The 12762-nt window shown below is 42.0% G+C and overlaps 1 protein-coding gene across 1 annotated transcript in view; it reads left to right on the top strand.

Moving 5' to 3' along the window:
• atp10a (ATPase phospholipid transporting 10A) overlaps positions 1-12762 on the top strand; it is a 45548-nt gene that overhangs the window by 18319 nt on the left and 14467 nt on the right. The window contains 4 exon segments of the mRNA XM_040040138.1: positions 28-280; positions 380-597; positions 671-865; positions 5105-5666. Of these exon segments, the coding sequence (XP_039896072.1) occupies positions 28-280; positions 380-597; positions 671-865; positions 5105-5666 (1228 nt within the window).

Genomic DNA, 12762 nt, shown 5'->3' with positions numbered 1-12762 from the left:
GCCTGCTCTGCCTCTCTCCTCTCCTAGGTCCTGATACCCATCTCCCTTTTTGTGTCAATTGAAATTGTCAAGATCTGCCAAGTGTACTTCATCCATCAAGATATGGATCTGTACGACGAGGAGACAGACTCCCACCTGCAGTGCAGAGCACTTAATATCACAGAGGATCTGGGCCAGATGCAGTATATCTTCTCTGACAAGACAGGCACGCTGACGGAAAATAAGATGGTGTTCCGGCGCTGCACTGTGGCAGGGGTGGAGTATTCCCATGATGCCAACGGTGAGACGACCAGCCAACCCTCTCACACGCTCCCTTAAAGAAACAGTCAGCGGTCATCATCTTCTAAGTCACCACTGACGGTGTGTGTTTGTTTTTCAGCTCGAAGACTTGCCATGTACCAGGAAATGGACTCGGAGGAGGAAGAGTGCATGTCTCACGGTGGCACCCTCCCCAGGCGGGACAGCGTGACCAGTCACCAGAGCGCCCGCGTGGTGCTGCGGTCCCAGAGTACCAAGTCCCACCGCAGGACAGGCAGCAGGGCCGAGGCCAAGAGAGCCAGCATCCTGTCCAAGCACACGGCCTTCAGCAGCCCCATGGTGGGTCCTCATTACTGCTCTACAATCCTCATCCTGCCTCCTTTACCCTAACAAACCTCCGTCTGTTCTGCAGGAGAAAGACATCACCCCCGACCCCAAGCTCCTGGACAAAGTCAATGACTGCAGCAGTCAGATGGACTTCATGCGCTTCCACAGCCAGCCTATGTCCCAGCTGCCCTCTGACCTCTCAGACATCATCGATTTTTTCATCGCTCTCACAATCTGCAACACGGTGGTCGTGTCCTCCCCCAACCAGCCAAGACACAAGGTAACACTCACCTGTTCAGGTCAGAAACATCAGTTTGGTCAAACCTCTGTCAGGTCAGAGAGGGATTGTTTGTGGACTGGGCCGCACAATGATGTTACCTCAACTTCATTCCACACTTCCTGATTTCTTCTCTTTTGACTTTCATTGCTGTGTGTGTGTGTGTGTGTGTGTGTGTGTGTGTGTGTGTGTGTGTGTGTGTGTGTGTGTGTGTGTGTAAGAGAGAGAGACTTGCAGGTGAAGCAAGCCTCCCCTTTAATTCCTCTAATAGGTGCATGTGTGCAGCTGGTAAAGACACTAAGCTCATAATAAAGTGTTGACAGCGTGTCAGTGCCTGACTTGCTGCAGTCATCAGAAAGCATCTTAGCTTTTATCGGGGCAAGTGTCGGCTCTGGGAAATTATTTATATAAAATCTGTTTTGGTTTTTTTGGACTATGAAGCCTAAAAAAGACAGAAGAGTTACAGGCCCTTGGTGTGCAAAGGGGTCGGTTCAGATTTCATAAGTACAGGAGGTAGATGAGATAGAAAAGTCTAAAGCCTAAATATATTTTCTGTTAAGAACAATTTGTTTTTCTCTTAAGTGACTCTGAGCGTCAGTATCTCAGGATCTATCATAGTGTGAGAAAACTGCACCGATTTAACGTCTGTGACATTGAAGAGCATTGGTACCCTGCATGCTTATTTTTTTTCTGAGAATTCACTGGGGAAAACCTAAAGTGCATTGTGGGTAAATGTTTAGGGCTCATGGTGGGATAGTTGCCATTATTCCATCTTCATCGAAATAAGTTTTTGTAGAACAAGTCAGGTTCTTGGCAGGGGCAACAGGAAAGGTTTTATAGGCATGAATTAAAAATGAAGCATTAGATTGTATATGTTCAAAATGGCAGGATATTATAAGAGTCCAAATCCATGATTCGGTTCATTGCTTAAGCAGCTCCCTATGACTTATTAGAATAAACACCAGAGCGCATGACAGTTTCATGTGTCACCACATGCACATTACTGGGCTGTTGTTCAGCCTCTTTTTGCACGCCTGCTGTTTACACCAGCACGACATGTGCACAGCTAACCATCACACCACAGACTCGTCTCTGCAAAGTGACGTGAAGTCTCCTCTGTCAGTGATGTAAGGAGGGTAATCTGCAGTGGCAGCAGATCAGCGTTTGGAGTTTTTCCATATCTGGGATTGTGATTTACAAAGTATTAGGGCTGTTCGATATAACGATATATATCGGATGATGATATAAAAACGTCTATCGTTTCATTTTACGCTATCGTTTGTTTCGTGGTGTCGCAAAATAAGCTGTTTACGGCAATATTTTTCCATCGTTTTGATGGTCACTGTAGTGGCTATATTAATTTCTTAACGTTCTCTCTTTCTCTTATATTTTATATAACCACACTACGGAGGGACAAGCGCCTGTTTTTTATGCGTTGTCGTTAGCAACAACGACGGTAACAGCATCGCGTGTCCGCTTGTTTATGTTCCACATAAACCTTTCACAATAAAGCTCAAGATCCTGTTGAGACTTTTCAAAATAAACTGAATCACGTGAAAGAGAAGATTATTTACGGATGAGAATTTAAAAAAAGAGCCGCCAGGTGCTAAAAAATAAACCATAGACTCAAACGTTAGAACAGGCTTTTCCCCGCAGCACGCCGTGTAATAAATACTCACAAAGAAAACGGCGGCCGTTACAATTTATGTCTAAAAATGTATCGTTTCATGCATCGGTTAAAACACTCGACTCCAGCTACATGACGCGCAGCTGGAAACACTTCACGCAAGTCGAGCTGCCCGAGATTCACAGAATTTTCAGAAAATGTTACATTTTTGTGATTTATATCGTTATCGGACGATTCTTATTCTTATATCGGGATATGAGAGTTTGGTCATATCGCACAGCCCTACAAAGTATCATTAAGAATTCATACATAACTGCTTTGGTTCACAGTTGCACTGATGGTTAGTGGACATGTAGTTTGAGGTCATAATCATATAATGCTCCAAATCATTAGTTCCCATGGAGACACTTTACTTTCTTTGATGGTTCCTTGTAATCTATATAACTATTAAATGTACAGACTGGAGGTATTATAAGTAGTATTGGTGGAAAACATTTAATTGAAAAACAATAATAGACAGAGTATAAGAGCATTCTGGATCTCAGAGCCCATCGACCTGTTCAGAAAATTATGGGGTTGCACAATCATTAGTGGTTTAAAACATGGGTCTGCTGTGTGTTGCTGTCTGTAGAAGTAGATTTATTTTTGACTTCTTTACAGTGAAATAAGTACAGATCCTGTGCTTAAAAAATACTCCTACTTTGTTGAGCTAACGAGCCTGTTTTGAAAATGTAAGAAGTAGAAAGCACAGATATGTATTTAAGCGAGGAGTAAAGTAAAAGTAAAACGTTGTCAGAATTCTGCCTAGGTTTAGTAAAGTATTTGTACTTTGTTACCTCCCACCTGTGGTTGCAGGTGAACTCGTTCTCATACAGCTCACACTCATGAAGTGAACTTCAGGTTTTTCACAAATCCTTTGTGATCCAAAGAAGATTCATATCTTAAAGCTGTGTCTGTATCAGTGGAGAAAAATGCAACTGAAGTCCTTCCAGCACGCTAACAAACGAGCTTTGTGTTTTGTGTGTATGTTTTTTTGATCCATGTGGGAGTAGTTTCCACCTTTTGAGCGAAAGCTGCATGTTACGAGTTTACAAAAACGTTCCAGATCTGACGCTGAAAGTGTGCGCTTGCACGTAGCTTTCACTACTTTTTCTGTTAGCGTATCCGCGTTTTGTTTCTGCTTCTCTCTGGGCCTGGGTGTGGTCGTCCTGTCAGGAGGCGATATCCTCTCCTCGCCTCACGCGGCGTGCACTGGCTCACAATGGATCCCGACAGTCAGAGCACAAATCTGCTCGATGAAACTGTACACGGTGGCACACCGTTTATGTATGTCTGTGTTTCTCTTTGGAGGTCATCTGATAAGATGCATGTCTGCACAGAAGCGCTGACTTTTCTTTCGGTTTTTATCGGTTGTTTTGCTGTCCCGTGTTCCAGAGCAATTGTTCACATTTTTATTATGATGCCCTTGTGCGTAGCTGGGCCACTGAATGATTTATTCTTGTATATATGTGAGAACTGTGGTTCCCGCTGCCAGGAGACCTTAAAGTGAGTCGCTTTTTCTTCTGTTGTACTGCGGCACCTTGGGATGAATGATTGGCCGAAGGATTATGGCCAGGAGAAGCTTTTTCATCAGAGATAAAGTCCTCTGTATTACCAGAGCTTTTCAAACATTTCTAAGGACTAAAACGATGTAGAACATCCATCTTATGAGCTTCTTAACCTTAAGAAATATTCCCCCAAAAGCAGCACCTGAATTCACTCGGAAGTCAACTTCTTATTCATTTCATCCATTTGAGCATTTTTCTTAGTAATGCCATATGCTGCAGTAGTCATAGAGCCAGAGGCTAGTGGCCAAATTCATCGTTATTTACTTTAATGTCAAGTATTTTAACCTCAGGATCTCTTTTAACCAAGTACCAGTCTCCCCTGCAGAAAGCTGCAGTTCCTCCAACGTCCATCGGAGGCTCCAGAAATGAGTCAGTCCCTCTGGATTGCGACATTAACATCTCTGACTTTGCAGCACAAATGGGTTGAAGCCTTTAGCTGTTCACTCCAACAACAGTGGTTGATGTGACAGTGGCTACATCCATCTTTTATTTACAGTCTGTGATCTACACCGATTCCCACCCAGTGACAGAATCTCGCCTCAGAGCCCGATTTGGATTATTTACGCAGTGCTGCGTAAGTCGTTTTAACTTGCTGGCCTTTTTCTTAAATCCACTTATGCACAAAATCGATTTTTATATTTGACCTTTTTAGGTATTTTGTACTGGCTGATGAGCATAAATGATTTTTTTTTTGACACAACTATTTAACAATCAGTAGAAAGAGCACTTAGCTTTTATCGCTGTTTTTTACTGTGTTGGTTCTTTTTATGGAAGAATCTGTCCCAATGTCTGTTTAAGTGAGAGAAACACTGTTGTGTCACATTCTCTGCGTCAGACTCTAATTGCCCTAAAATGAGCCTGCTGGGTTGTCTCGTGTCTTTTATCACTTTCAGTGGTCTGTGTTAGATTTAAGAGCACCTGGAGGAAAAAAATGAAGATGGAATCAGGGTCTGTTCTCTCTTGGATTATAAAAACATTATTTTATGCCTACACTTTCTGCTCCTGCAGGTCAGGATGAGGTTCGAGCTAAAGTCTCCAGTGAAGACCATCGAGGACTTCATCAAACGCTTCACCCCCAGCCGACTGACCTCCGGCTCCAACAGCAGCAGCTCCTCAAGTCTCATCACCAACCGATCCTCCAATAAGGGCTGCTCCAGCCTGCTGTCCTCGCCCTCGGCAGAGAGCACGCTCACCAAGCTGCACGAGGAGCAGCCCTCGGGAGGTTTGGAGCAGGCTTTTAGCCCCATCCCGCCATCCTACGATGGAAAAACCTCCTGGAACCTCGACGAAGGAGAGCTGCGCTACGAGGCAGAGTCGCCCGACGAGGCCGCTCTGGTCTACGCTGCCCGGGCCTACAAGTGCTCCCTGGTCGGACGCCTCCCCGACCAGGTGATAGTGGAGCTGCCTCACCTGGGGAAGCTGAGCTTCGAGCTGCTGCACACGCTTGGCTTCGACTCCACCAGGAAACGCATGTCTGTGGTGGTTCGACACCCTCTGACTGATCAGATCACCGTCTACACTAAAGGAGCAGACTCTGTCATCATGGATCTCATCAAACCCCCCGACACAGGTAGGAAAACACTTGTTTGGGAAATCTCTGCAGACCGTTGTGACCAGTGAGATATTTTTTTTTTAAATGTTAATGGTGATAATGAGCAACGGCACTGCTTTGGCTTGTGATCATGATGTGGTTTGGAGCGCTATGTGAAAGATGAAGCATTGTTTAGTGAAATTACAGTTTCATTATAGCATGAGATATCAGACATGGAGATCAGCCTCAAAACACAGCATTTAATCTTTGCAGCTGATTCTGTGGTCCACTGAAACTGCTAACATAACAAATTTCTCCCAAAAGAATTATTGACTGAGGGAACTGATTAATAGATGACTTTCAAAAAGCAGGCATTTCCTCTAAATCAGGGATGTGAAACTCATTTTATGTCATTGATTGTAAGTCGACCGGACTGGTGAAAGTGCCAGTCGCAGTTTGACATTTTGCTAAACATTTAACAGTTTTTCTACATAAGAAAGACGTTCTGCAGTTGCAACTGAAAGAAATCTGTCAGGATGACTCTTTGGGCTTTAAATTGTAAGACATAAATGTTTAAAATTACAGGAAAAAGCTCCAGTAGCCCAGACTGAGTTTTTAACTGTTAAATAAATATATTAAAACAAAAAAATATAAATTTCTATCATAGTTGGTGGAAAAACAGGACATTTTCTGTCATTTCATTGTTTCCCTTTTGGTTCAGTTTAGTATAAATGAGCATGGGGGAGGTCTTCATCAGTAGAAAAGTCTTAAACATTTGCCCTCCTTCACATTTTTCACACCTGTCCTGCGGGCCGGGTTTGAGTCTTTGCTGGGCTGACTCTGGCCCCCGGCCTAGTTTGTGACACTTCCGCTCTAAAGCTGGCTTTTGACATTTCTTTATACTTTTCTGCTTCGTTATGCAAATCGGTTTCTGTCATTAAAACTGAAGTCAGGCTTTAGCTTGATTGACTGCAGGTAGGGCTGTTCAATATAACAATATATATCTGATGACGATATAAAAACGTCTATCGTTTCATTTTACGCTATCGTTTGTTTCGTGGTGTCGCAAAATAAACTGTTTACGGCAATATTTTTTCATCGTTTTGATGGTCACTGTAGTGGTTATATTAATTTCTTAAAGTTCTCTCTTTCTCTTATATTTAATATAACCACACTACAGACGGACAAGCGCCTGTTTTTATGTGTTGTGGTTAGCAACAACGACGGTCACACCATCGCGTGTCCGCTTGTTTATTTTCCACATAAACCTTTCACAATAAAGCTCAAGATCCTGTTGAGACTTTTCAAAATAAACTGAATCACGTGAAAAAGAGCAGATTATTTATGGATGAGTAAAAAAGAGTCGCCAGGTGCTAAAAAAATAAACCTTAGACTCAGACGTTAGAACAGGCTTTTCCCCGCAGCACGCCATGCAATAAATACTCACAAAGAAAACAGCGGCCGTTACAACTTATGTCTAAAAATGTATCGTTTCATACATCGGTTAAAACACTCGACTTTTACATGCCGTGCAGCAGGAAACACTTCCCGCAAGTCGAGATTCACAGAATTTACAAAAAATGTTACATTTTTGTGATTTATATCGTTATCAGACGATAGAATTCTTATATCGGGATATGAGATTTTGGTCATATCGCACAGCCCTAACTGCAGGTTGACTCTAGAAGTAGCTGTGTGTAGTCAAGAGACCGCTATAAGGCGAGACTCTGCTGTGATCTAGAAGAAATTAACACCACGAGTTAGGACTGTTTGCTTTTGTTGTGTCTATGTATATGTTGAAAGTGCATGTATGTCATGTGACTACAGTGCTTAAAGTATCCACACTTTACCTGCTTCACATTTTGTCCAACGTGGACAGACACATGTGGAAACGGGACGACAGTGTTATTTTGTTTTTTCTTATGTAGTAACTTTGAATCCCTTTTGGAATAAGGCTGTAACGTGACAGAACAAGTGAACACTGTATACTGTCTGTAATTGTTGTAGAGTCTTTATGCTACAATATGAAACGCATTGAGATGACAGACTTCATGAATTGGTGCTTTATATCTGATCGTCTATTTCAGGTTTGAGTGGTTCGTTGTATACAGTCTGTGGAGGTCTGTGGTCTTGGTCTTTATAAACACTCGAGGTTTCACTGATACTTCCCCAAACCCTCATGCTTTCTACTCAGGTGAAAGGATAAAGTCACATGTTATATAAGGACTTTTATTTTTAGAGCTGCTGAACTCAGAGCCTGCCTTGACTAGGGTCTTAAAAAAGAAAACTTCCCTGTGTTTTGTTTTTTTTTTTTCCTTTTTTTCCTCGTTCCATATTCTACAGCTTCTTTTATGTCCTAAAGGCAAAGGTGTAGCAGGGTCTTACTATTCCAGTCACACAAAGACCTACACAGACCTGTACCAGACATCTGTCCAGGGGTGCTTAGCAAAGACTGTTTCAACCCATAGGAACACGTGACACAACACGCAGTGTGGAGGTCTGCAGCCTGGGATTACGTCACCTTTTTTTTAATGATATTATTGCTTTAGAATAGTTTAGAAAATTCCCATGACAGTGTCAAAGAGTTAACAGGTTAACATCTTTATTCCACATCTTAGAGAAATCTATAAAGAACTGGAAACTGTTTACTGACTCAAATAATTTAACCTTTCTTAAAATTCACCGCAGTTTCTTGGATATTAGTTATTTGTTGGGAAAATATTTTATTGTTATCTCTAGGGCTGTTCGATATAACGATATATATCGGATGACGATATAAAAACCTCTATCGTTTCATTTTACGCTATCGTTTGTTTCGTGGTGTCGCAAAATAAACTGTTTACGGCAATATTTTTTTATTGTTTTGATGGTCACTGTAGTGGTTATATTAATTTCTTAAAGTTCTCTCTTTCTCTTATATTTAATATAACCACACTACGGACAAGCGCCTGTTTTTATGCGTTAGCAACAACGACGGTAACAGCATCGCGTGTCTGCTTGTTTATGTTCCACATAAACCTTTCACAATAAAGCTCAGGATTCTGTTGAGACTTTTCAAAATAAACTGAATCACATGAAAGAGTATGCAGAGTATTTACGGATGAGAAGTAAAAAAGAGCCGCCAGGTGCTAAAAAATAAACCTTAGACTCAGACGTTAGAACAGGCTTTTCCCCGCAGCACGCCGTGTAATAAATACTCACAAAGAAAACGGTGGCCGTTAAAACTTATGTCTAAAAATGTATAGTTTCATGCATCGGTTAAAACACTCGACTCCAGCTACATGACGCGCAGCTGGAAACACTTCCCGCAAGTCGAGCTGCCCGAGATTCACAGAATTTTCAGAAAATGTTACATTTTTGTGATTTATATTGTTATTGAGACGATAGAATGTCTTATATCGGGATATGAGATTTTGGTCATATCGCACAGCCCTAGTTATCTCCAGTTATCGCATTTACATACAGAGTTTTCAAACTGTTTGACGTTTGTCTTTCTTTAAACTCTGTTTATCAGTTCCGGTTTTCTTGTTTGATTAACTTTCCTTACCATAATCCAGTCTGAATCCAGATCTCTGCTGGCATCTCCGTAATTGTGATTATTTGGAGCAAAGAAATCCTCTTCCCATTCAAATGTTTTGAATCCAGATAAAAAACTGGATAATGTTAGCAGATCTTTTACGATTCTGTAATTCCATTTACTTTTTGCACAACCGGATTTCAGGATTTGGTCCTATCAGATTGGATTAATCCTGCCAGATTATATTTCAGCAACTGGGCCCTGAGATTTACTAAAGCATTAAAATCTGCAGTTCCTCCAACATCCACCAGAGGCTTCAGAAAGGACCCACATTTTAAAACGTCCAACTTTACAGCAGAAATAAACATGTTTTTATTCGGCCACAAAAAAATGTGTCCCTCTTTTATAAAAACAGACAGATACATTCATCTTTATACTGGAGTGAGGTAGTCACTGGGTGTGGCTGCTTTGATTGGCAGACTGCTGGCTGGCTGCTAGGATTCATCTTTGGTGCAATTCTCTGACAGATGATGTGAAAGGCAGAGAAAAACACATACAAAAATGCAATCATTTCATTCCACTTATTATAATTCGCTAATATTTTAGAGTCATAATAGTCCTTGACATTAACTGGTTAACACAGAATTTCCACATCTGGACACAGATGGCATCGACTTCTCACAAAGATGAAAAACAAAATGAAAAATGTTATAATGAGCCCCTAAATACACTGAGTCTACTATGTGTGGGAAGCACGAGTAGTAAGTGAATAAATCGAGTCGTAACTGTGTCAGTAGATGTTGGCATATCGTGGACTGCGTGTGTGTCCTGCAACAGTGTTTACCACACTTTATACAAGCTTTCCTATTACGGCACAATTCCTTCACCGCATCATTTGCTCAGAAGTGTAAAAGTGCTCTGAAGTGCTTTTGTTTTCATGGACTGAATCAGCCGGTGCAGCAAACTGTCTTGGATCCCCTTCAGTAAGAGCATGCTGTCACGTTGTGCGAGTAATACATTTCTTTCACGTGCCTGCTTAGTGGCTCCCTCCTGTTCATTAAAGGCATCTCAACACGGCTGCGTAAAAATGGCTCTCCAGCTGAAATGATCCTCCTACGCCGAATGAGGACTTGTTAATTGCAGCAGACAAATGGAGATGAGCCCACCCCCCAAACCTCGTTTTGGCATGTTTTCTTGCTGACATGTAATCTTATCCTTTGGAGAATTCTGAATTACAGTATGATTAATTGTATTGATTTTCCATCGTGCATCCCGTGCTGAGTCCTGCACACAGTGCTGGGTGCACAAGTTTTTCCGCTTACTTAAAATTCAGTTGCTCACAAAAACAGATCATACAGCCTAGTGTGTCCCAGTTGAGCAGCTTTAATGACCAGGGTTGCGTGTGTTTTCGTGCACACTTTGGTTCCCCATTGGGCAAAAGCAGCCAATTAGAGCTCAGCAGGCACCGGGCCTTCTCATAACCCAGAATGTCCATAATAGCTCCATTCAGGGGATGAGGGAGTTGTTCAGTGTCATTCTAATAACAGGACACGTGGAGGTGACAGACTGTAGACCTTTGGAGATGAAAGTGTGCCTGCAGACTCCTGTTTAGTAGTTGCACTGTGAAACTACATTTATTATTTATTCACACAATAAATAATTCATTTCAGCAATAAAAAAGGGTGTGTCAATCCCTGTCAGTAGGTCCCAGATTTGGATCTGAAAACAGCTGAAATCGAGGAAACGGTAAAGTTAAAATAAACAAATTGGTGCGGTGTCTGCAGTAAAGCAGGTATATTGGACTCTCGTGGTGAAAACGAGGCAGAGTCACTGTCAATTTAATAGTTGGTGTACGTTCCAACCTTCGCCTGTAGTCGTGCAAGGTTGTGTTTCGTTTTTAGGGTGGCAGTCGTAGAGATAAAGAGCTTGGAGTACAGTCAAAAGGAGTCCGTTGAGGTGATTGTGGGTTCATGTGAGGATGCTGCTCAGAAGCCTCCCTTTTTTCAGGCACTCCCAACTGGAGGAGACACAGAGGTAGATCCGTATCCCATTGGGTAGATTATATCTCATCTGGGCTGGGAATGTCTCAGTGTCTTCCAGGAGGAACTGGAAACTGTTGCTGAGGAGAGAGACATCAAGAAAAGCAGCTTAGTTTTCTGCCAACGTGGCCCAACTTCAGAAAAGCGGACGATAACGGATGTTCAGTCAACTAACTTGCAGACATTTAGATGATCACCTGTCACCTCACTGGTCTACACTCATGTGGTAGCCCAGAAACATCGATTTCTTTATAATATATTATATATAGAACAAATCAAAACTAATCAAGCATCAGGAATGCCATCAGGCATAAAATCTCTGCCAGTTCAAACATGTGGATCCATCCGCTGTAGAAATGAGGGCGCGGCCACAAGTACTTTTATCCGATAGCCACACTAGCCGTCTGTTTAGGGGTCATTAAGGTAGCAGCTAGCAACTGTGGCTAATAATAAAATGATGACATTAAATTGGGAGCGAGGCTGCAAACGCTGTGATTCCTGCCCATCTGTAACAGTGTAATAGAAATTGTTAATTTAACAGTTGTTTGTTTCCAAAGTCACAAATAATTTTGCTTTAGTAACTTTGATCAGACTACATCAGACAGATTGAAATGCATATATATATATTTGCACTACCTTTTAGATTCTGAAAGTATTTGTTTCATAGAGATCTAATAGTTTTGTTAAAGTATATATTTTACAGTATCGATCTATGGCGTTGGTATCTGACAGAAAACAGCCTGTTTGTGTTTACAGTGGTCGGAGATGAGGTGAGCATTAAAATCATGTTGTCAGGCTTGACACAGCCGGGCTTCTTGTTGCAACCATATATGGTGCTATTTAAGGCACTTCAGCTTTGGCTTTACTCTTCAAAAACAGCTCTGTCTATCTTTTATATACAGTCTGTGACACGAACTGTATATAAAAGACAGGGGGAAAAATGCACCTCAGTTTTCTGACTGGAAACCGAAACATGATGTGAATTTCCACCTGTGTCTGCGAGCCTGTCTGCTCCCAGCAGCTGTTCATCAGAAAGGCAGAACTCACGCTGTGTTTTTGCTTTCGTTTTTTTCCTCCACAGCCAAAGAGAAAATAGACTGTTGGTGTAATTATAACTTCTTCATAACACAACTCGCTTTTAGCGGTGAATAAAAGCACTTAGTTTCGATTATTTCCTGACTTTCCGAGCTGGAACTGTTCGATCGCTGCCAGTTTTGTGCTAATTTGTTCCTTTCAGTAAAAATAATTTTGCGTGGCGGTGCATGTGAGGCTGTGCCTGCCAAGCTGTTGTGTTATTAGTGAGATTTCATGGCTGGCAATCAGAGTGTTGGCTGGTGCATCTGTGTCAGGAGACCCATAAGGCCAATCTGTTTGTGCGCCGCTCCCCTGCCAGAAAGATGGCCGAGGTGTTGCCAGAGAGGCGCTCCAGCAAGACGCTTTGAAACATCTTAGATAACTTCGAATGTTCAGTCGTTTTTAAATCATTTGGGCAGAAAATTGAAATAGATTAATTATATTTGCGAACGCCATAACCCAGATGCCGCTTAGTGAGCAATATGATGGCTTTACGTTGAGGTGT

The sequence above is a fragment of the Simochromis diagramma genome, unplaced genomic scaffold, assembly GCF_900408965.1.
Source record: "Simochromis diagramma unplaced genomic scaffold, fSimDia1.1 OVJJ01000026.1, whole genome shotgun sequence".
NCBI lineage: Eukaryota > Metazoa > Chordata > Actinopteri > Cichliformes > Cichlidae > Simochromis > Simochromis diagramma.
The sequence above is the reverse complement of the archived record's forward strand: the minus strand, read 5'-3'. Positions and strand labels throughout refer to the sequence as shown.